The 26,030-nt window shown below is 39.1% G+C and overlaps 1 protein-coding gene across 1 annotated transcript in view; it reads right to left on the bottom strand.

Moving 5' to 3' along the window:
* LOC115522060 (cytochrome P450 4X1-like) overlaps positions 1 to 25,658 on the bottom strand; it is a 29,857-nt gene extending 4,199 nt beyond the window's left edge. Inside the window, exons 1-9 of the mRNA XM_030327649.1 lie at positions 25,405 to 25,658; positions 17,266 to 17,407; positions 15,524 to 15,568; positions 14,012 to 14,139; positions 11,932 to 12,059; positions 11,694 to 11,848; positions 4,450 to 4,556; positions 3,678 to 3,868; positions 577 to 710 (exon numbers count right to left, since the gene is read on the bottom strand). Coding sequence (XP_030183509.1) covers positions 577 to 710; positions 3,678 to 3,868; positions 4,450 to 4,556; positions 11,694 to 11,848; positions 11,932 to 12,059; positions 14,012 to 14,139; positions 15,524 to 15,568; positions 17,266 to 17,407; positions 25,405 to 25,581 — 1,207 coding nt within the window. The 5' untranslated portion in view covers positions 25,582 to 25,658. The remainder of the gene's footprint in view (positions 1 to 576; positions 711 to 3,677; positions 3,869 to 4,449; positions 4,557 to 11,693; positions 11,849 to 11,931; positions 12,060 to 14,011; positions 14,140 to 15,523; positions 15,569 to 17,265; positions 17,408 to 25,404) is intronic.
* Between the last annotated feature and the right edge of the window lie 372 nt (positions 25,659 to 26,030).

The raw sequence follows: 26,030 nt of genomic DNA, 5'->3' as shown, positions 1-26,030 counted from the left end.
ACTTTGGGGTCTCTGGTGGGTTTTTGGCTACACCAAAAGTATTTGAAAGTGCTTTGTAAACTGAGAAGCACCATATAAATGTCTGCTAAGATCATTTCCAAGGGGAAAAATGAGATAATGTGTTTGAAGGCTCTACGTAAACTATTAAGTGCTGTACACTTACAAGAGTGACATTATTATGATGATGAAGCCAAAGACCCACGGGGTCATCTAGATAAAGAGGATGATGCTCATTTCCCACGAAGTCTCACCTGGATCTCAAACTAAGCCAAATAAGGATAATCTTAGGAACAATGTCCTCCAATGAAAGAAACCCTGGGTTGGGATTCTGGTAATCCAGGTTCTGGGCACAGAGCTTTGCTTCAAATGGTTATATACTTTGAGAAAGTCTGGAAGCCACATTTGATCAAGGAATTTCCCACTGAATTCTTAATAGGCACCCAACCCTAAGCTAGACGTCCTTAGGATTGTATTTTGACTCTAACAGTTGAGAAACAAGCCAGTCTTTGTCATTGTCACTTTGCCATCCAGGATCCCATGGTCTCTAAGAACTGCTTAGGAAAAGAATACAAAGACCTGCAGGCAAGGAGCGTCCATCTGGGAAGGTAATGGGCTTGCTGAGCTCTCTGGAAATGGATGGGACTGGAGGGGCCAGTCGGAGTGACTCCTTGATGCACATTGTAGTGTATGACATCTCACCCAGCTGGTCCCTGTGAGGACAAGGAAGGAGGGTAGGGAACTCAGACTCCATATCCAGTTTATAAATATTGATGTTCTTTTCCTCTTTGGTGTTTATTCTTGGTAAATACCATCTCTAGGTCAAAGTTATTTTGCAGTTGGTTTATGTAACAGAATGTTGAGACTCTTTCTGCCTCAGGATCAGCTGAGGTTCCAGAGAAAGAGGGACCAAAAAAGTGCCAGGTATCTTCATGATAAAGCAAGATGCTAATCTACCAGTAAAGGATTTGCTAGGGGAGTTTCTGAAACCAGTTTTGCAATACTTAGCTCAAGAATGTGTAAGGAATGACTAAGGACTAAAAAGAAGAGGCTGAAGAGTTTTGATAGGAAAAAAAAAAAACCTTTAAGGAGAATTGTTGGAATGCCAGAGTACTGTGGAGAATGGAGGAGTGCCCCCAAACCATGTTAGGCAAAGAAGCCCTCTGGGGTCACTGAGATGACCTGAAATGTGCTCCCTGGAGTTTGGGAAACAGGGCTGATAGGAAAGGCTGTGACTCAGAACAGGCAGGAAGTGAGGGGAGGGCAACAGGGACAAGTTAGGAGTGGTCCATTGTGTTCTATGGGCCAATGAACTGGCAAGAGGGAGAGCTCTGGAACCAGCTTGAAAGGAGCTCTGAGGACAAGAATTTCCTTGCCCCATGAATCACCATGGCAAACCTACAGTGAGGGAATCTCCAAAAAACCCAGAGATGCACCCACTGAGAATAAAAGGAAGCACTGAATAGCTACTAAGCTTAGAGGGCAAGATCACCATATTACCACCCCTTTCTCCTTATCCTCACTTCCTCCTGGGACCAGTTACGGAAGGGCCAGAAGCAGCAGCTACTGGGTAGGGGAGGAACTGGCCAGTAAGAAGTCAACCTCAACCCCCTCAGTCACCACTGGCTTCCAGACCCAAAGAAATGCTGATCTGGGATGGAGGGAGGTGGTCCCAGTGGATGCGAATTTACACTTTGTATTATTCCACTGGACCAGACAGCTTAATTACTGAATGAGACTGCTCTTGTGAATTAAATGGATGGGAACTCTCTGAGATCCGGGTAAGATTTCACTCTGGAGATGAAAAGAACTTGCCCTATACAAGTATCAGAGGGAGAAGAATAAAGTTTTTTACTTGCATCCTAGATAGTCAGCTAGTCATAAAATGACTGCATATATTCAGTCTATTTGTTTTATTGTATTTCTGTTTGCTTTTCTGATTACTTATTTTGAATGCAGGCTTTGGCCATTTGGTGGTGTGAAATTTTAATTTTTTTGTTAAAAGTTTTTTCAATGTTTACTTATTTTTGAGAGACAGAGAGAGACAGAGTGTGAGTAAGGAAGGGGCAGAGAGAGAGGGGGATACAGAATTCAAAGTAGGCTCCAGGCTCTGAGCTGTCAGCACAGAGCCCGAAGTGGGGCTCGAACCCACAAAACCATGAGATTATGACCTGGGCCGAAGTTGGATGCCCAACCCAAGAATAAGGAAGGTGAATATTTGGGTTGGATATATATATACATATATATCCACCCTAAACAGGTTATCCGATTAATGTTAATGCATGAGTAAAAAATGATTAATCAATATTATATTTTGTTCTATACAAATTAAACCTCTAATTTATGGTAGGAAATATTATTTCCTTATAAAAAGTAAGACCTCTACTACATCTATATAAATTCAAATTGTCCCTTACAAATGTTCTGAGCTGACCTTTGCATTTGAAATACGGTGTTTTCCCCGTAGTCATGAGGTCATGTGGCCCTTAGTATTTCTATCTTTCTGTCCCTTTGACCAGCAAAACAAGGATAAGTGAAATATCTAACTAGGGTAAAGAATGTGGTTTATATTGGAGACATGTGTTTGTTTTTCTATCAGAGATTATGTCTGAGGGGCAAATCCATAACATGGGCATCATTAACAGCAAGATAAGCTCAAAGTCTTGCACAACGGTGTTGAAGTTTTCTACCTGGCTGATTCCTACCCATCCTAAAAGAGGCAGCTAGCATGTCAGATCTCCCAGGAAGTCCTCTGGAGTCCCCTATACCAGGTTAGGTGCCTGTCTTCTAAGTCTCTGTAGTAACCCGCACAGGTTACCCTTACCAGGTTATATGGCAATTATTTGTATGGAGGTCTGTCTCCTGTACCAGGTGTGAGCCCAATCAAACCTTGGACATTTTTAAAGTACCTCAGTATTTAAAATGCCGTAAGTCCATAATCCGCAGACTCAACTAAAGTGTGTATCATTTGGTACTATGTTCAAAGTCCAAAGCCAGTCCTGAGGAGTGAACAAAGAAATGGGAGACAATGACTACAATGTGGCTGAAATGATATGGATATGCACTCAGGTATTGGAAGAGGACCCCCACTTAAGCCCTACCATTTAAGCTCTAAATGCAAGTCTAGGGATCAAGCCCCATTTTCAGTGCACTGGAGCCTAGGTGAAAGAAAGAAATGAGACATTACATACCACTGATTAGAAAAACAACAAAACAGATAAGTTGTGGATGAGTGAACTTCTTTAGCAGAAGATAAAGGGATAATTTTGGTTCCTTTAGAAAAAGAGCAGAATAGTAGCGTGTTTATTCTGTTTCTACAGGCACATATCTTTTTTTTTTTTTATTTTTTTTTTAATTTTTTTTTTCAATGTTTATTTATTTTTGGGACAGAGAGAGACAGAGCATGAATGGGGGAGGGGCAGAGAGAGAGGGAGACACAGAATCAGAAACAGGCTCCAGGCTCTGAGCCATCAGCCCAGAGCCTGACGCGGGGCTCGAACTCACGGACCGCGAGATCGTGACCTGGCTGAAGTCGGACGCTTAACCGACTGCGCCACCCAGGCGCCCCTCTACAGGCACATATCTTAAAGCAATAACAGTCACCAAGATACCACAGGTAAAAATAAAGCAAAACCCAAGGAGGGGAACCAGGATGAAATGTTTAGGAATGCAGATCTTACCAGGTGATAGAAGACCCGTCCCCCAGGATGCCCCTGATCTCCTCCCGACATCTCTCCTGGTGCTCAGGGTTCAGAGCCAGGTGGTAGAGGAGCCAGGAAATGCCCCCTGCCATGGTGTCTTGCCCTGCCAACATGAACGTGTTCACCTCGGACTGTAGGTCAGTATCTGAGAAGTTGTTGTCATTTTCAGCCTGAAAGGTAAAACAGAGCTGTTTTTATGCAACGGATAAAATAGAGAAATTTTTATGCAATGTCAATTTACAGATCTTTGGAGCCCCAATCAAGATAATGGTTTTAGGGAAATAAATTAGAGTTTCAAATGAGAGTTTCAATTTTAATTTAGTTCATCAAATACATAATAGAGGCCATACTTTGACCAGAGCATAAAGGAGAACCAATGTTAGACAAGGAAAGCAGACCTTGCAAAGAGTTCTTCCAATCATCCTACCAGATTCATTCAGACTTCCCAGCACCTCATCATCATCATTTTACCAGCTTACGCTGTGACTCTTTCCCCATGTTTCCCTAAACTATCATGTATCTTTGCAATAATCACCAAATCCTGTCAAATTAGTAAAAAATTTGGCCTTACCTAATTCCTTCTAGTGACAGAATTATAGATTTCTGTCTTGATCTCAAACTGTATGGAGCCAACCATCAAAAGTGTTGTTAAATTTAGTTGATCAATGTTGCTTTTGTCTATCCTCCTCCTCAATCATCCAGCTACCCACACAATTAACTATATGAGCAGCCTCAGACATTTGAGACTTACCTGGGCAGAAAGGATAATATCCAGAAAATCCTGGTACTTCCGCTTCTGAGTGTTACCATACTTCTTCTCATTCTTGAGCAATTTTTTTCTATCCTGGATTATCTTTTCTGGGATAGAATAACAATTTCTGATTACCAAAGTGATAGCAAATATATATATACATATATATATATACGTATATATATACATATATATAACAACATATATATGTATATATATGTGTATATATATACATATATATATGTGTGTGTATATATATATATATATACATATATATATATATATATAACAAACTCATGGGCAACATCTAAAAAAAGGTAAAAACAGTTATAATTTATATGCTAAGAGAGGAGAAAAATGGAATCATATAAAATGCTCAATTAAAACCAGAGAAAGCAGAAAAAGAGTGAAAGACAAAAAAAGGCAATGAACAGTAAGAAGTAACAAATATGGTCGCTATTAATCCAAATATATCAATAATCACATTAAGCATCGATGGTATAAATACAACTAAAAGACAGAGACTTCTGAATGGATGAAAAAAAACCAAGCTATATGTCATCTACAAGAAACCCACTTTTAAATTTTTTTTTTTCAACGTTTATTTATTTTTGGGACAGAGAGAGACAGAGCATGAACGGGGGAGGGGCAGAGAGAGAGGGAGACACAGAATCGGAAACAGGCTCCAGCCTCTGAGCCATCAGCCCAGAGCCCAACGTGGGGCTCGAACTCACGGACCGCGAGATCGTGACCTGGCTGAAGTCGGACGCTTAACCGACTGCGCCACCCAGGCGCCCCAAGAAACCCACTTTAAATACATAAAGATATGTATAGATTAAAAGTAAAGGAGTAGAGAAAGATATGCCATGCTAACTAACAAAGAGAAAGTTGGAGTAACTATATTAATTTCAGCAGAACAGATTTCCAAGCAAGTAAAATTAGTAGGGAAAAAATTAATAGGGATTAAAATGGTATTATATAATGATAAGGGGGTCAATTCTCCAATAATAAAACAATCTTTTGTGTGAATGCACCTAACAACAGAGTGTCAAAACATATAAGGCAAAAAACAACAGGACTCCAAGGAGAAATAGATGAATCTACTCTTATAGTTGGAGACTTCAACACTTCCCTGTCAGTAATGGACAGATCCAGCAGGCAGAAAACCAGCAAGGATGTAGTTGAACTGAACAATATCATCAATCAACTGGATCTATTTGACCCCTATAGAATACATCATCCAACCACAGCAGAATACACCTCCTTCTCAAGCTCACAGAGAACATTCACTAAAATAGACCACATTTGGGCCATAAAGCACAAACTTTAAAAGAACATAAATCATACAAAGTATGCTCTCAGACCACAATTAAATAGAAATCAATAACAGAAAGATAGTTTGAAAACTCCAAAATAGTTGGAGAGTAAACCACACTTTTCTAAATAACACATGGGCCAAAGAAATCTCAAGGGAAATTTTAAAAATATTTTGAACTAAATGAAAATTAAAAATACAGCTAATAAAATTTGTGGAACACAGTGAAAGCAATACTTAGAGGGAAATTTGTAGCATTGAGTGGATATATTAGAAAAGAAGAAAAATCTAAAATCCTAATCTAATCTTTGACCTCAGGAAACTGTAAAAAGAACCCATTAAATCCATAGTGGAAGAAGTGAAATAATAAAAATTAGAGCAGAAAGCAGTGAAATTGAAAATAAGAAACCAAGGGAAAAAAAATCAATGAACCCAAAAGTTGATTCTTTGAAAAGATCTGTAAAATTGATAAATCTCTAGCCAGGTTAATTAAGAAAAAAACAGAGAAGATAAAAATTACTAATATCAGGAATAAAAAGGGAACATCACTATTGATTCTATGAGCATTAAAAAGATAATAAAGGAATATTATGAACAAATATATGCCCATAAATCTGATAACCTAGGTGAAATGGACCAAATTCTTGAAAGACACGGTCTATCAACATTCATCCAGAGAAACAGATCATCTGAATAGACCTATATATATTAAATAAATTAAATCAATAATAATGACCTTCCAAAAACAGGTCTAGATGATTTCAGTGGTTTATTCTTTCAAACATTTGAGAAAGAAATCACATCAATTCTTTACAATATATTCCAGAAAATAGCAGAGGGAATATTCCCTAATCTATTTTATGAGGCCAGACATTATCCTAATACCCAAACCAGACAAAGACATTACAAGAAAGGACAACTACAAACCAAATATCTCTCATGAAATCAATGCTAAAATCCTCAATAAAATATTAGCAAAAAGAATCCAACAATGCACAAAAGGAATTATACACCATTACCAAGTAGGATTTATTCCAGATATGCAAATCTGGTTCAACATCAAAAAATCAATTAATGTAATCTATCGCATCAATAAGTTAAAGAAGAAAAATCATATGGCCATATTAAAAGACACAGAAAAAAGATCTAACACAATCTAACACCCATTCACAATTAAGAAAAAAAATCCCTCAGGAAACTAGGAATAGAGGGGGATACATATCATAACACATGTGTCAAAACCCATAGAGTGTACAATATAAATAATGAATCCTAAAGTAAACTATGGACTTTAGTTAATAATGTGTCAATATTGGCTCAATTGTAACAAATGTACCTCACTAAAGCAAGATGTGATGAGGAGAAACTACGAAAGAAGGTGGAGGTGAGAAAGTATATGGGAACTGTCTACACTTTCTACTTAATTTTTCTGTATACTTAAAACTGTCTAAAAATAGTTTGTTAATTAAAAAAAATACTACAAAATCTCTTTAAATGAATCAGTGTGATTCCAGTACATGAATAAATAGACAGATGAATGGAACAGAAAAGAAAGTCCAGAAATAGGTTCAAGTACATATGTCAATTTAGTATATAAAAATGGTTATCTCAATTACTGGGACAGATGGAACTTTTAAATTAAATTAAATTTTTAATTGAAGTATAATTAACATACAACATTATATTCATTTCAGGTGTACAGTGTAATGATTCAACAATTCTATATATTACTCTATGTTCATCATGTTAAGTATACTCTTAATCCTCTTTATCTATTTCACTCATCCCCCTACCCACCTGCCCTCTGCACCACCAATTTGTTTTTGTTTGTTTCTTTTTTCTTTCTTCATTTTGTTTCTTAAATGAAAAAAATATGAGTGAGATTGAATGGTATTTGTCTTTTTCTATCTGACTTATTTCACTTAGCATAATATAATACCCTCTAGGTCCATCCATGTTGTTGCAAATGGCAAGATCGCATTCTTTTTTATGGCTGAGTAACATACCATTGCATAGATATACCACATTTTTAATAAATGGTGATGAGACAACTGGATAACCATTTGGAAAAGTTAGGTCAACACTTCGCACCATGCATAAGAATAAACCCTAAATGAATCAGAGATCTAACTGCAAGAACAAAACCACACAAGCACTAGAAGAAAAACACGGATGAATGTCTCTACAATTTGGGTATAGGGCAGTGGTTCTCAGATGGAGATAATTTTGACCCCAGGGGACATTCATCAATGTGTGTAGACATTTTCAGTTGCCACAACTGTCAGAGTCCTACTGGCATTGAGTGGATAGATGTCAGGGATGGAACTAAACATCCTACAATGCACAGGACACCTCCCCACATAACAAAGACTTACCCAAACCAAAATGTCATTAGAGCAAGGGTTGAAATACCCTAAAATAGGGGATGGCTACTGTCTACTACTTAAAATCCAGATGTAATAAAAATAATTGATATGTCATCTGCAAATATCTTCTCCTATTCTGTCAGTTGCCTTTTAGTTTTGTTGATTGTTCCCTTTGCTGTGCAGAAGCTTTTTATCTTGACAAGGCACCAATGGTTTATTTTTGTTTTTATTTCCCTTGCCTCTGGAGACATGTTAAGTAAGAAGTTGCTGTGGCTTAGGTCAAAGAGGTCATTACCTGTTTTCTCTTGTAGAATTTTGATGGTTTCCTGTCTCACATTTAGGTCTTTCATTCATTTTGAATATATTTTTGTGTATGATGTAAGAAAGTGGTCCAGGTTCACTCTTCTGCATGTTGCTGTCCAGTTCTCCTAGCACCAATTGCTAAAAAGACTGTCTTTATTCCATTAGATACTCTTTCCTGCTTTGTCAAAGATTAGCTGGCTATATAGTTGTGGGTCCATTTCTAGGTTCTCTATTCTATTCCATTGATCTATGTGTTTTTGCACCAATACCATACTATCTTGATGATTACAGCTTTGTAATACAGGTTAAAGTCTGGGATTGTGATGCCTCCAGCTTTGGTTTTTTTCCAATGGATAAAGCATTAATATCCAAAATCTATAAAGAACTTACCAAACTCAACACCCAAACAACAAATAATCCAGTGGAGAAATGGACAGAAGACATAAACAGACACTTTTCCAAAGAAGACATCCATGTGGGAAACAGACACATCAAAAGATGCTCAACATCACTCAAACACAAATCTAAACCATAATGAAATACCACCTCACACTGGTCAGATGGCTAAAATTAACAACACAGGAAACAACAGATGTTGGTGGGGATGTGGAGAAAGAGGAACCCTTTTGCATTGTTGGTGGGAATGCAAACTGGTACAGCCACTCTGGAAAACAGTATGGAGTTTCCTCAAAAAATTAAAAATAGAACTACTCTATGACCCAGCAATCGCACTACTAGGAATTTCTGCAAAGGTTACAAAAATGCTGATTTAAAGGGGCACATGCACCCCAATGCTTATAGCAGCGCTATCAACAACAGCCAAATTATGGAAAGAGCTCAAATGTCCATTAACTGATAAGTGGATAAAGAAGATGTGGTATATATACAATGGAATATTACTTGGTGATGAAAAAGAAATGAAATCATGCCATTTGCAACAACAAGGTTGGAACTGAAGGGTGTTGTGCTAAGCAAAATAAGACAGACGCCATAAGATTTACTCATATGTGGAATTTGAGAAATTCAACAGATGAACATAGAGGAAGGGAAGGAAAAAATAAGATAAAAACAAGGAGGAAGGCAAACCATAAGAGACTCTTAAATACAGAGAACAAACTGAGGATTGCTGGGTTAAATGGGTGATAGGCATTAAGAAGGGCACTTTTTGGGATGAGCAGTGGGTGTCATATGTAAGAGATGAATCACTGGGTTCTAATCCTGAAGCTAAGACTACACTGTATGTTAACTAACTTGAAAATACATTTTAAAAAATAATAAAAAAATAAAAAGGAACAAATAATATTGGTAAATTTGGCTAAATAAATATAAAATTTTTGAAAAGGTTTTATTTTGAATAAATTTAACATTTATTTTTCCCTAATATTTGCATTTTGTTTTCTCATCATAATTATGTAATATAAAGAAATAGTAAAGAGTTCTTTCAATAACCCTTTGTAGATGCCCCAGATTCACTCTAGTGAGCCATACAAATATTAGCATTTTCTGTGTGGGCCATGATGTGAATCGGTTTGGAATTACTGCTATATAATGCCCATCTTTTTTTTTTTTTTTCAATATATGAAATTTATTGTCAAATTGGTTTCCATACAACACCCAGTGCTCATCCCAAAAGGTGCCCTCCTCAATACCCATCACCCACCCTCCCCTCCCTCCCACCCCCCATCAACCCTCAGTTTGTTCTCAGTTTTTAAGAGTCTCTTATGCTTTGGGACACTTAAAAGTCTCTCCCATTCTAACCTCTTTTTTTTTTCCTTCCCCTCCCCCATGGGTTTCTGTTAAGTTTCTCAGGATCCACATAAGAGTGAAAACATATGGTATCTGTCTTTCTCTGTATGGCTTATTTCACTTAGCATCACACTCTCCAGTTCCATCCACGTTGCTACAAAGGGCCATATTTCGTTCTTTCTCATTGCCTTGTAGTACTCCATTGTGTATATAAGCCACAATTTCTTTATCCATTCATCAGTTGATGGACATTTAGGCTCTTTCCATAATTTGCATAATGCCCATCTGTATCTTAAATCGTTAACCTAACCTGCTTCTGACTGTCCTCCTTATACACTACATTCATGTGTGTTTATGGGTGCCTGACTGCGCCTGTGCCTGTGTGGGTGTGTCTTGCAAATTTCCGTGAGGCAAATATATTTGCTAAAGTAACTGTATTTTATGATTAACATTTATTTAGTACCAGGCACTTTCCCAAGCGCTTTATGTATATTAACATAGTGAATCATCACCACAAACCTGGGAGATAGGTTCCTTTTTGTCCCCATTTTACAGCTGACATTGAGACAAAGCAGTGAGTAACTTGCCCGAAGTCATAGCTGAGGAAGGATTCATTAACTGCTTTATAAATATTCTCTATTTGGGTGTTGATGAAAAGTAATGTTGAATTGCTTAAAGAGCTTAATCTATTTCAACTTTTATGTTTATGTTTTGCCAAACCTATTTTTGAACTGAGCTTCTTTTATTTTTTTATTGTGGTAAGAACACTTAACCGGAGATCTACCCACTTAACAAGTTTTTACATGCCCAGTACAGCACTGTTAACTGTAGGCAGATCTCTAGAACTTGTTCATTTTGTGTAACTGAAACTTTCTACCTACTGAACAACTCCCCGTCCCCCCTCCTTTTGAATGCGTGTCCGTGTGCTCTCTGTTCTCATATTCATTCCCATGTTGCATGTTTTTAGTTTGTTGTTATTCCTTCGCGACTACTGCAAACACTGTGTAAAAAGCCATATGCCCTTGTGTGCTTTGAGATATTAAATGACCCTTGTTATATTTGTATTAATAACAATTGGAAATATTTTTTTAATTTATTTTTAGAGACAGAGAGAGACAGAGCACAAGTTGGGGGAGGGGCAGAGAGAGAAGGAGACACAGAATCTGAAGCAGGCTCCAGGTTCTGAGCCATCAGCACAGAACCCGATGTGGGGCTCGAACTCACAAACCATGAGATCAGGACCTGAGCTGAAGTCGGATGCTTAACCAACTGAGCCACCCAGGTGCCCCAACAATTGGAAATAATAATAAACATGATATAATACATAGAAAACTTCTGAAGTAGTAGAGAACTACTACTATGGATCTAGCACACTCTTCTAAAGGAGCACTGTCCATATAAAAGCTCTGTTAAGAACAAGAATTTTTTTTTTCACACCGAGGCCTATTCTTTTAGACAGGCACAGTACAATGATGACGGTGTATGGACTTAGGCAATCCAAACACAAGCAATACCTGTGTACTGATGTAGAATTTTGACCATCTCCTGTAAGCGGTGGCCCTGAGGGCTGAATTTGAAAATTATGTCAAGGTGATGTAAGAAATTGTATAAGCGGTGAAAGATGATTTTGCTGGCTTCAAATGTCGCTTTAACATAAAGATCATGGGTGCTAGAAGAGAAAGTGGGGACAATATGTCAATGCATGACTTAGATAATGACGAACAAGTGTCTTTTTGCTTTTCTGTCACTGACCTGCTTGTCTGGCAGTTGGTCTCCTGGCTCAAAACACACTTCATAAGTATGTCCAGGGTCATCAAGGTGATGTGCTCAAAGACCTCCACAATTGTGTCCTGGGGGCCACAGATCTTCTCCCACTTACCCTGGCACAGGAGGTCAAGACCAACAGCATCATCAAACTGCCTTTACCTGAAAGCTCCTCCCTGACCCTGCCCTTAGGCTGTAAGGTAGACAATCCAGACCTAGGAGGAGCCATAGGTTGTATATGTAAATAAGCCAAGTGCTTACTTGGCATGAGGAAGGGAAAGCCGCACCTAGCTGAGTGAGAAAGAGCACGGAGCAAGCCAGGTATCTTGTAAATGGCTGAGTTAACTATTCTTGGCCTTTCAGTCATTACCATAACTCTGCTTTACAACAGATCAGAGTTCCAGTAAAACAGACAATCTCTGATACAAGACCTCTAATTACAAGGGGTCTCCCCAGGGCTTCCTCCATCTTCAGCCCCCAAATTGCTAGACACCCTACCCCATCACTACTGCCAAACACCATAGCCACACTTAAAATAAACTTGGAACATTGTAAGAAGACTTTTCAATTCCGAAGTGGGGGACAGAGAGAAGCCATGGGTAGGAGCAGCTTCCAGCTGACCCCCTGCCAAGCGCTGTTTGTGCCCAATTTACTTCTCCCCTCCAGGTGACCTGCTCACACTACCTGAAATGTTCCCTGTTGAAAATGAATATGTCATGATAAGCATTCTTTGTGTTAAACACAAAGAAATCTAAATGTTTAAAGTCAGATCAACCTATTGAGCACCTAATGCCATAGGTAGGGGCTGGTACACATTTGGAGGCAGATATTTTTTTTTAAAGCTTTTATCCCAATGTCCATTGTTTATTCAATTGCTTTCATCTTGAATAATGTAAGTTTTACTGTGTAAAAGAAGTAAATTTAGGAGAAATGGCAGCGAAGGGGAAGCTCAAGCTGGAAGCACTAGGGCACAGTTCAGCAGAGGGGAAAGCTATGAGTGGAGTCTCAGGCTCAGGTGGGGCTGAGAAACGAGGAAGACACAAGTGGTTTACTGAAACAGAGATAAACTCAGTACCACCACTGGCTAATTTGTCATTGTGTACAAAGCAGCATGGCACCAGAATGGAAGGAGACTGCTCCTTCTCTCTCCAGCCTGTACGTGAGGCTTTCTGCCAAGAGTGGGCCATGGGTATTTTCACCTTAACTCAGGTTAAATCCACTTCTGTGAGAACTCAGCCAATTGGTTGGTAACAGTGGTTCTCTCCTGGGCAAAGGGATGGGTTTGCAAATGAAAGTGGAGGGAAACTTTGGCTTCATTGGTGGAGTTTGAAGTGTTTATCATGAAACTTGTATTAATGAATTACTTGTCTCATTTTTAAACAATCACAATTTAAAAATTAAAAATATACCACAAACCAGTGGAGTTTTAGAATGGAACTCATTTATAAATCAAGGACCACCCTTAGGAATATTCCTCTGCCAACATCCTCCTGCCCCTTTGAAAAGGCACAAGTCAGCTCCAAATGATCCACTACTATCTACAAGAGGAAACTCACACCCTGTGGCTTTAACGTAGACACTTATCTTTTGCTAGGTTCTTTGTGAGCATCAGGCAAATTCGCTCTAACTTCCATACCTTTGCTTATGCTAACTCACTCTGCCTAGAATTCACTCATCTGTATTATCCACATAAGCAAGTCCGGCTCATATTTGCTGGTAAAAATGAGTCTCCTCTGAATCTGAAGCTACTATAGCTATTCCTCATTTCCTCACCTGTCAGTTACAGCACTGACCATCTGAATATCACTACTTGGTACTTGGTTTACTGCCATAGGGTCTCAAAATATACCTGAGTTAGATGACCAGAACTTCATCATTTTTTGTCACCCAAACAAAGAGTGATAGCAAAGGCTTACATGGACACCTATTGCTCAGTTGGTAAATGTACACTGATTAATTTCTAAGAGCCATCCGCCTTTGAATTTTACTACCCATCACACATGTCTAATTCATTCCCTGTTGGAAACATTCTGCAACACACCAGAGAACTTTTTGTCCCTTCACTTACCAGCATTGTGTTCACTGAATGGGCCATCACCTCAACATATGATTTCAAGATGTTAAAATTGAACCCAGGAGTTAGTAGGTGACGGTGCTGGAACCATTTGGGTCCTTCTAGACTCACTAGTCCTTTTCCTTGAGAAAGAAAGGGGACAAAACCTCATGCCATTTTATTAGATGAGATGAGGAAGGAGAGGTGAGGAACAGAGACATCAGGGAGTGAGCATGACACACATGTAGTCATAATAGAGTGGAAATCAGAGTAGTGTTTATATATTTTGATGGAAGTGAGATTTGTTGCTTAATCTGGGATGGATGTATTTAACATTGGGAGGAAGACCCCAGGGTTTGAAACCTGATGAGAATGCTGATCCTGAAGTCACCAGTCACTACCTATGTCAAAACTGAGTAAGTCACCTAATCTTCCTGAGGCTTGGTTTACTCAATGATAAAGTGTGATAATAAACATCTACCTCACTGTGTTGCTGTGAAGATTAAATGAAAGCACATACATGAAGCACCTAGCCTGGTCTCTAGCTCACAGTAGAAACATAACAAATATTCATCTCCTTTTGACTCCAAACCAATCCATAAACTACACTGCGAACACAAAATTTATAAGGAACTAGACGTAAGTGTCCACTCTGTCCCCAGATATCTCCTCCTTGGGCCTTAGTTGGTGATTCACACTTATAAATGATATGGAGTGCAAACACTCATCAAGATCAGTGCTTTACAGTCTTTGGTTGCAAGAAAGGTCATTAAAGATTTGGCTTTAAAATGACTTTAACATTTATTAATAAGTAACTTCCATCATTCATTGGGTGCTTACAACATGTCAGGCTTGAGATGTATGGTCTGGTGCTGGTACCATGCCAGCACTACAGTAAGTGCTGAAAATACGTGTTTCATTTAATCCCCACAATGGCCTAGAGATGTAACTCTCATCAGAAGATTTCCCCAGAATCACATGCAACTAGCTAGTGGGAGGCAGTATTCAAATCCAAGTAGCTCTGAACCCCAAATCAACAGTTTTTTCATGTAATTCCTTCTTTGTCTAACATGAATACCAATTACATGACCAGAAGGCCTAATTCATCTGCTCATGGAAAACTACCAAACTATACTTCAGAGCAAAACTGTACTGGTTTGCATATGGAAATATATGGACTCCAAAAAGAAAGTGGAAGATCCAAGAAAACAAGAGAAAAGAAAGGACAAAATAAAGAATACAGATGTGTGGCTGCAGTTTTAAAGACAGAGATGGGACAGATTCACACACATGCTGCCTTGAGAATGAGACTTTGGAGAGAGAAATGGATAAGGAGGGTTCTTAGGAAGTTGTGCTGGGTTGATCTTAGCACTCCCTCTTGATTTTTCCCCTAGATAACTTGCAGCATAGATCGTCCATCCTCTTAATTGTTTTGAGCATTCTGACTTGTTTCTTTGGAATGCTTTACTATACCAAGGGGACCTCAAGCGAGAGAGTGAATCACTTGTCTCTCTGGCACATACATACCAAGACATGGAATCAAGAACTTGTACAGGTACTTGGACTTGGGATCTGTAGAGTCAAGCAGAGGAAACAAACAACAGCATTAGAGGAAAATTACCAAAGTCGGTGAAGGTTCTCTTCATTTGCCTGTGCTAACCACAAATAGCAAGAAGGAGCCCAGGCATGGCATGGCAAACCATGGCATGCCCAGGCAAACCATAAGTTTGGTTAAGGAGCCAGAGAACAATAAACCCCAGGAGGCAGACAGGTACACAAACCCAGATTCTTCCCTTGCTTATACTTTCTCCTATAGAAACAGATTGCCCAAGGGTGACCAAGTTTCCAGAACAGGATTTGGGACAATATATTATATCCTTCTTGGAAAGTAGATTAGTGTTTACAGCAGGAGCTGGCAGACCACAGAGAGTGGGGATCAAATGCCTCTGGGGGTTCTCATGACCTCTAATGTGGAAGTGTTTTACAGCTCTTGTCCTTTAAGAAGTGAGCAGGAAAAAAATCAGGGCTGGGGGATTGGGAAAAATGGAGACTTTCAGGGAAAGGCTGTTTTCTTTTATTAGGTTTTACTAAAAGTAATGGAGACAATGGACAGAGAAGAAAGATTAGAATGTAAGATCTTAGTTTTACAAAGATGATGGAGCAAAACCTGGACATTTTTTTTTTTAAGTAGGCTTCACGCCCAACGTGGAGACCAGCGTGGGGCTTCCTCGGACACTTAACCGACTGAGCCACCCAGGTGCTCCCAAACTGGACGTTTTAATTTTGTGCGATGAGATAATCTGCCACAGACGTCTTTGAAAAGGCTTGGATGGGGGAGTTAGATGACTCGCGTTCCAAAAGGGAACACAGTTGAGAAATATGAAGAAAACAAAAATATCTGGACTGCAGCCAAGAGGTTATACTGGTAAATTAATGATCTAGCACCCAGGTTCAGGTACAAAACCAGCAGAGGCAGAGCTACTTCTGAATTCCCCTGAAGACTCATGCGCAAGTAAGGGGCTGGGGGATGGGGAGTATTATTGACATCACAAAACCGAGACGTAAAGGAAGCCCTTGGTGATCTGGTGGTGCCAGCGGGGCTTTATGTTACACCCTAAAGGGTTCATGGGAGTCTTAGCCTGACAAGGGACTTGGGGGACATGGGAATCCCTTTCAGCATTGCTCAGAAACTCTCTTGGCTTTCTCCAGGCCAGGCCTCTCTTGCTTTGTTTTAACCCCAGTATAGTTAACATACAGTGTTATATTAGTTTCAGGTGTAAATGTAGTGATTCAACACTTCCATACATCACTCAGTACTTATCACAAGTGCGCTCCTTTATCCCCATCACATATTTCACCCTCCGCCCCCTGCCGCCTGACTCTGGTAACTGTCAGTTTGTCTCCAGGTCTCTTTTTTTTTTTTTTTTTTTTTTTTTTTTTCAACGTTTATTTATTTTTGGGACAGAGAGAGACAGAGCATGAACGGGGGAGGGGCAGAGAGAGAGGGAGACACAGAATCGGAAACAGGCTCCAGGCTCCGAGCCATCCGCCCAGAGCCTGACGCGGGGCTCGAACTCACGGACCGCGAGATCGTGACCTGGCTGAAGTCGGCCGCTTAACCGACTGCGCCACCCAGGCGCCCCATCTCCAGGTCTCTTAATAAAGGCCTGATATTAATCTTTGCTTCAGGATTCCTTTAGAATCTTGCCTGTGAGTTGTGCATATCCCTCCTAGGAGGATAGGTTCCCAAGATTCATCCCTTTTCTTACCTGTTCTGCTCAGAAATGCCTTTGCGTAGTCTGGGTCATAGATATAGAAGAATACCTGAAAGGGCCCAACCCAGCAAGGAAAGGCACAAGGGTATTTTCCAACAAGCTCCTCAAGTTTCTCCATTTCACCATCCTGAAGTAGCTGCAGTGAAAAATGAGTGAAGGAAGTTAAAGAAGCCAGCAATCTGGACTCATCCCCTCCTACAGATGTGATCCGAATCTAGGGCCCGGATAAGGTAGCACAGACATGCTCTCCTCAGCATTTCTAAGCTTGGAGTATAATTTTCTAACCAATATCATGTATTTAACTTCCCCATCTAAAAGCATGTTGAATCCCCAGAATAAATCTCTGTCAATTGACATCTACCATGAGCCATTTTCCCAACTGAGAGGGTGAAGCAAGCTGAGTCTGCCTCACCTGCTAAAGTCACACACTTTTTAGGAGTGGACTCTGGAAGCTGAAAGTTTTTTTTCCTATGTGGGAAGCTAACTGGTAGTAGATTGAACATGACCCACAATCTAGCTCACCATTCCCTCTTCCTTTTCTCCTCTCTGATTATTACTAATTGAGGAATGATCCTTTTTGGGAATTCATAGTTAAAGCTTCTCCCCCAAAACCTGCCCACTCCATCTACAAAGAAAACCCTGTTCTTTTCCCTTACTACCATCAGAGATGAACTTTTGCCTTGATAAGCAGGTTACTAATGGCTCATTTATTATTATTATTTTGTATTTATTTAAATCCAAGTTAGTTAACATATAGTGTAGTTTTGGTTTAAGGAGTAGAATTCAGTGGTTCATCACTTACATGTAACACCCAGAACTCATCCCAACAAGTGTCCTTCTTAATGCCCATCACCCATTTAGCCCACACTCCCCACCTGCCTCCCCTCCAGTAACCCTCAGTTTGTTCTCTATATTTAAGAATCTCTTATGGTTTGCCTCCCTCCTTGTTTTTATCTTATTTTTTCTTCCCTTCCCCTATGTTCATCTGTTGTATTTCTTAAATTCCACATATGAGTAAAGTCATATGATATTTGTCTTTCTCTGACTGACTTAGCATAATACACTCTAGTTCCATCCATGTTGTTGCATATGGCAAGATTTCATTCTTTTTGGTGGCCGAGTAATATTCCATTGTGTATATACACCACATCTCCTTTATCCATTCATCAATCAATGGACATTTGGGCTTTTTCCATAATTTAGCTATTGTTGATAGTGCTGCTATAAACATTGGGGTAAATTTTCCCTTTAAGTCAGCATCTTTGTATCCTTTGGATAGATTCCTAGTATAGTAATTACTGGGTCATAGGGTAGTTCTATTTTAAATTTTTTGAGGAATCTCCATACTGCTTTCCAGAGTGGCTGCACCTATTTGCATCTGCACCAACAGCGCAAAAGGGTTCTTTCTCCACATTCTCACCAACATCTGTTTTTTTCCCTGTGCTGTTAATTTTAGCCATTGTGACAGGTGTGAGGTGATATCTTATTGTGGTTTTTATTTGTATTTCCCCAATGATGAGTGGTGTTGAACATCTTTTCATGTGTCTGTTAGTCATCTGGATGTCTACTTTGGAAAATTGTCTGTTCATGTCTTCTACCACTAATGGCTCATTTAAATAGTTCCTCTAAGTCACTGACAAGAAGATTCATTAACTTCTTGTATAAAGTGGGAGTGTGGCAGGCACCTGTATATGTGTGTCTGGGGGTGCCCAGTGATACATGATTGTGGGGGTCCTGACTTGCAAGGAAACCAAGGTTGGCAAGTTCTCCCTTATGTGACCAGTCATACAGAATTTGCTATCCTCAGAAAAGTTGGCAAACTTTGGCTCCCAATATCCTCTGTTACAAGCTAGCACCTTTTATCCCATGAAGTGTTCCCTGGAAAGTGTAGGGCCCCTAACAGATTGAGATTCTTGAACTCTACCTCCTGAAATGGTGCAGACTCATTTTTCCTAACACTTCCACAACCAAGTCAGTGACAAGTACCCACTGACAATGCCAATGATGTTCCCTAACAAAACAAATGTTCCTTCCTTCATTCATTTGCAAACAATAAACAAATGAGAATTTATTAAGTGCCTACTATATATTCCAGGCAATAGAGATGCAGAGAAATATAAGACAGACAAAGTCTTTGTCCTCATGGAAATTATAGCCTAGTATGAGGATTATTTTTTTAAGTTAAAAATTGTCATGGACACCTTCAGCCGAAAGCATTTGGTCATACTTTTAGTAACTCCTTTCTGGACAAAAAGGATAGAAAGCCATTGTGACTCCTGTAATATATGAATTTACATTTCTTCATCCATAGCAGTATCTTAATACATTTGAAAATATGTCTTACACATATTTAGGAAACACTGTTCAGAAATAATCAGAAAATGCTTAGTTCTCAAATAAATAGTAATAGCTAACATTTACAAAGCACTACTATGAGCTAGATGTTGCCAAGTTACTTTCCATGTTTTATATATATTTTTAAATTTTTTTAAACGTTTATTCATTTTTGAGAGACAGAGACAAAACGTGAGTGGGGGAGGGGCAGATGGAGAAGGAGACACATAATCTGAAGCAGACTCCAGGTTCTGAGCTGTCAGCACAGAGCCCAACATGGGGCTTGAACCACGAGCCATGAGGTCATGACCTGAGCTGAAGACGGATGCTTAAGCAATTGAGCCACCCAAGCTCCCCTCCATGATGTATATTGTTTAATCTCTATACCAAGAACCCTATGAAGCAGATATGATTAGAACCTACATTTTACAGATGAGGAAACTGAGCCTTAGGAAGGTTAAGTATAATAGTTCTAGCTCTTCCTTGTGACTATCTGAGTGATGAATTGTCAAAAGAAACATAAAGGGCAAAAAAAAAAAAAAGGTAAATAGGTAGAGTTGGTAATATTAGCCAGCTTGATATATCAGCCATCTCTCATCTGCAAAACTTTGATAGAGGCCTCTCTAAAACACACAAAAAAATAATTTAGTGGCAGTCAAGAGAGATATGGACTTTAAAACATGATTGCAATAAACAATCTGACTGAAAATAAAACCATCCTTTGACAACAGTATCAGAAAGAATAAAACATTCAGAAACAAATTTAATAGGATAAATGTAAAGGTTACTGAAAACTACAAAACATTGTTGAAAGAAATTTAAAAAGACTTATATAAATGTAAAGACATTTCATGTTCATGGAGCAGAAAACTTCATATTGTTAAAATGGCAGTATTTCCCAAACTGATCTACAGATTCAGTGCAATCCCCATCAGAATCACAGCTGGCTTCTTTGTAGGCATTGACAAGCTGATTCTAAAACTTATATGGAAACCAGAGGTATCCAAAATAGCCCAAGTAATCTTGAAAAAGAACAAAGCAGGAGGACTCATGCTTCCTAATTTCAAAACTTACTACAAAGCAAAAATAATTAAGACAGTGTGGTATCAGCATAAGTATAGACAATAAGAATAATTCTATTCTATAAGAATAGAATTAAGAATCCATAAATAAACTTCATGTTTACAGTCAACTGATAGCAATGTCTTTTGTTCCAATGAAGTGGCTCTTGGTGGGCTCTCGGATGGGGGCTGGTCACCAGCTAGACCAAGCTATAATTAGAAGTTTGGAATCTTCAGTCTCACTTCTCATTCTCCAGAGAAGGAGATGAACTGGAAATGGAGTTAATGTTCAATTGTATCTATGTGATGAAGCCTCCATAATAATTCCAAAAGTACAGTTTGGAGACCTGGTTTGGTGAACACATGGAGGTGCTGGTAGAGTGATACATCTGGAGAGGGCTCTGTGGAAGCTCTGTGCCCCTTCCCACATACTTGTCCTTTGCATCACTTCCAACTGCATGTTCATCTGTATCCTTTATCATATCCTTTTATAACAAACTGGTAAACAGTAAATCAACTGTTTCCTGAGTTCTGTGAGCTGTTCTAGCATATTAATCAAACCTGAGGAGAAGGTCATGGGAGCCTCCAACTTATAGCTGATTGGTCAGAAGCACAGTAACAACCTGGACTTGCAATTGGCATCTGAAATGGAGTTGGGGTAATCTTGTGGGGCTGAACCCTTAATCTGTGGGGTCTCCACAGGGAGAGAACTGGGTTTTTCCTACTCAGGTGTCAAAACAATTTAATGGGGGCAAAGTATCATCTTTTCAACAAATGGTGCTGGGATAACTGGATATTCACAAAAAAATAGGATAAAGTTGGACCCCCACCTTATGCAATATACAAAAATTAACTTAATGGATCAAAGTTCTAAATGAAAGAGCTAAAACTATAAAACTCTTAGAAGAAAAGATAAGGAATTAACCTTAGATTTGGCAAAGCTAGCTATATTTCTACATTAAAATGTAGAAAATCTACATTTTCTACACAAAAACCAGTTGCATTTCTGTACACTAACAATAAACAATCTGAAAAGAAAATGACAAAAACAAGCCCATTTACAATAGCATCAAAAAGAATAAAATATTTAGGAGGTGAAATCAAGTATTGGAAAACCAAGTATTTCCAACCAACAAGGTGAAAGACTTGTACAGTGAAAACTAAACAACATTGCTGAAGAAACAATATTTATGTATTTAAAAAAACATAAATAAATGGAAACACATCCCATGTTCATGAATTGGAAGACATTATTATTAAGATTCCAATACTACCCAAAGAGTTTTACAAATTCAATGTAATGCCTAACAAAATCCCGATGATGTTTTCTGTAGAAATAGAAAAGTCTATCCTAAAATTTATATGAAATCTCAGGGGACCTTGAATAGCCAAAAAAATCTTTAATAAGAAGAACAAAGCTGAAGGACTCATTTTCCTGATTTCAAAACTTACTACAAAGCTACAGTAATCAAAACAGCATGGTTCTGGCACAGAGACAGACATATAGGCAAATGGAATAAAATAGAAAGCCTAGAAATAACCCTCAAATATATGGTCAAATGATTTTTGACAAAGGGGATAGAATCATTCAATGGGAACAGGACATGTAAACAGGGTCTGTATCTTCAGTAAGTTTCTGAACCTTTGGCTGTAATTACCAAGTGCTTGGGATTGGGTGGCTGGAAATGCATATTGAGCTTTTCTGTGTATGCGAAAAACTTTGTCCAAATAAACTAGCTTTGTACCCTGAAAAAAAAAAGGGGGGAAAGGGCAGTTTTTTCAACAAATGTTGTTGGGAAAACCGAATATCCACATGCAACAGAATAAAGTTGGGTCCTTCCTTATCTAACACCATATACAAAAATTAACCAAAAATGGCTCAAAGACCTAAAAGTAACAACTAAAACTATAAAACTCTTAGCAGAAAACACAGGGTAAATTCTTCACAACATTGGATCTGGCAATGATTTCTTGATTATGACACCAAAGGCACAGGAAAAAAGAAAAAAATATATATAAATTGGACTTTACAAAAATTAAAAAAATGTGTATGAAAACACAGTGTAACAGGAAAAGTAAAAAAACCCACAGAATTGGAGAAATATTTACAAATAATATATCTGATAAGGGATTAATATCCAGAATACATAGAGAAATATTAAAACTCAACATCAAAAAACAAACAACCTGATCCAAATATGGGTAAAGGACTTAACTGGCCATTCCTCCAAAGAAGATATACAAATGGCATTGAGCACATGAAAAGATGCTCAACATCACTAATCATTAGGGAAATTCAAATCAAAAGTATAAGATACTACCTCACACTCATTAGGATGACTACTATCAGAAAAAAGCAAAAGCCAGAAAACAACAAGTGTTGATAAGAATGTGGAGAAATTGGAACCCCTGTGCACTTCTGGTGGAAGTGTAAAATGGTGCAGCCATTGCAGAAAACAGTATGGTTGCTCCTCAAAAAATTAAAAATAGAATTACCATATGATATAGTAATTCCACTTCTGGGTATATATCCAGTCGAAAGCTGGGTGTCAAACAGATTTTTACACTCATGTTCACAATAGCTAAAATGTAGAATACAACCCAAGTGTCCACTGACAGGATGAACAGATAAACAAAATGTGGTATAGATGCACAGTGAAATATTATTCAGTTTTAAAAAGGAAGGGAATTCTGACACATGCTACAATATGGAAGAACCCTAAGGACATTATGCTAAGTGAAATAATCTAGTCACAAAAAGATACTACATGATTCCACTTATAGGAGATATGTAGAGTAGCTAAAACTGTAGAAACAGAAAATAGAATGGTGGTTGCCAGGGGCTGAGGAGAGACAAAAATGGGGAACTGTTGTTGAATGGGTATACAGTTTCAGTTTTACAAGATGCAAAGTGTTATGGAGGTGGATAGTGCTGGTGGTTGCACAGCATTATGAATGTATTTAATGTCACTGAACTGTACACTTTTAAAAATGGTGAAGATGGCAAATTTTATGTTTGGGGCATTTTACCACAGTAAAGATTTTGGGGGAAAAGTCAGAAAGGTATCAGAATTTTCAACAGTTATCCCGAAAGCTAGAAGACAATGGCATGATGTCTTCAAAATTCCGAGAGAAAATTATTTCCAAAGTATAATTCTATACCCAGCCAAATTATCAGTCATGAATTTTAATGAATTAAAATTCATTAATGAATTTTAGTAGACATTTTCAGCGATTCAAGAGCTCAAAAAATTCACCTGACATTCCTTTCACTCAATCTCAAGAAGCTACCCATAAAAATGATTAAATAAATCAAGAAAAATAGAAGACATAGTATCCAGGAAATGGAAGATATGACACAGGATGGCACAATATCCATGTATCAGACCTAGAGAAGAACCAACCAGTCCAGCTTAGAAGAGGAGGAGAGGTCTTTGGGAGAAATGCCTCCAGAAAAGCATAAAAACTGACAGGTTGTTTGATATGTTTTAATACTTGGAAAGATTCTTGAGATGTGTTTGACAGATCTATCTATTAAAACATTTGGGGGAAAAAAAACAGTGACAGATTTTGAAAAACTAAGCATATGAGAAACACTGTGGAAGAAAAAATGTTCCATAAGAAAAGAAACAAAATCAACCATTAGATCAGCGGTAAGTAAACATTTACATAATAAAAATAATATAAATACTAATTTTTCTATTTAACCAAAAAATACAATATAACTATATTGGGACAGCAAAAGATGAGGTATAAGTGGTTACTCATCATAAAGTAGCTAGTAAATGGATATCTAAAATGATTGAATTAAGAAATGCAACATAGTAATATTAATTTAGCAGTAAGGATGAAAATAAACAGGTAAAACAGTTGAGAGTGGTTGCTTTAGGGAAGGACCAGGAGTGGGGGAGCCAAAGAATTCCGCAGTAGCTCTGCCGGAGACACCCTTCCCAACCCACCCACCCTTTAGAATTCTGCCCAGCCTTTCAGAGACTTTCCTTCCTCCCCTAGGTACAGACACCTATTTCCAAGATGCCTTGTTCCTGGGCCTCTATCAAAGCACTCACTACTGTATTTGCATTATCTCTTTGTGCTCTAAATATGCATCTGGTTTGGCCCTCTGAGGGCAGGTAGGGGGGGTCTGCTCTTTGTAATGCTAGCACCCATCACACAATTCCACTCAAAGCTGGCTGAATGAATAAAACAAGGTAATCAGGAGTGAGAGAGGATTTGGAGAACAAGAGAGACCAAAATGTAAATTCGCCAACCGTTTTTGAGCGATTGGCTGGGGCTGCTCTCTACTTCAAAAGAATCTTGGGAAAAGAAAGTTCATTTTCTCTGGTTGTAACGGACTGAGGGTGGCAATTAATTGTGCTCAATTTTGCATATTTTCTGCAGTTAATTTGCATTATTTAGAATAACATAACTATTTTTTAGCGATCCATGTAGGATTTTTAAAATGCAGTACATAAATGCAAGAGATTGGTGAAGCAATTAGAGCCCGCCCTGAACTACAGCACGTTCTTTTTCTGTACTCAGTCTCTACATGGCCCTCCCAGCCCTCCCGGAGCTTCCACCCTAGAGGCTCCAGGCTCTTTTCCTTTCCCTGCAGTGCTGTGAGCCATAGGGTGGGCCAGCTGTGCAGGACGCAGCGATGGGAGGAAGGGGCGCAAGCAGCCTCCTCTCCGCTCGCCGGGTTCCCTTGGCAGCATCCTTCTCCGCCCCTCCCTTCCATTACCTTCTGGTGCCCGTAGAACCAGTGGGTGGGGGGCGCGGGGAAAGGGCACAGGTCTCGCAGCAGCCGCTGCCTCCGCAGGTAGAGCTTGATGGCCTGCAGCAGCCCCAGGGCCAGGCAGAACACGAAGGCCAGGTACAAGGGCCGCGCCCAGCGCATCTCCAGCCAGGAGGGCTCCATCGCTGTGCGGGTGGCAGACAAGTCTGTGGGGCTCCGGAGGCGGGTGGGCTTTCTCCGCCCCGCGCCTGGAGAGGGTCGCCCAGCCTACCGCGTCTCCGTACACTCTGGCGAGCTCCCGGCTTCCCCGCGGAGGAGGAAGAGCGCTGGGAGCGACAGCTAAGGCTTGGCCAGAGGAGGCAGGCGCGAGTTCTCGGATTTCTAACCTTTCACCAATTGATGCGAACCTTCTTCATTCCGGGAGACTTCTTACCGCCCTTCTGGAGTGTCACACTTCATCTGTGACAGTTTGCGATCATGGGGTATCTGAATTTAGGTTTTGAAATAATACCAAGGCTGAGGCCACTGTTTTTTTTCTTTGCCACAAATAAATGTTAAAGTGCTATGTTTAAAACAAAACAAAACAAAACAAAAAACACAAAAACAAAAAACCCAAAAACCTTCTTTCCTAC

Source organism: Lynx canadensis, chromosome C1, assembly GCF_007474595.2.
Source record: "Lynx canadensis isolate LIC74 chromosome C1, mLynCan4.pri.v2, whole genome shotgun sequence".
Lineage (NCBI taxonomy): Eukaryota > Metazoa > Chordata > Mammalia > Carnivora > Felidae > Lynx > Lynx canadensis.
Note: the sequence above shows the minus strand (reverse complement) of the source record. Positions and strands in the feature narration are given on the sequence as shown.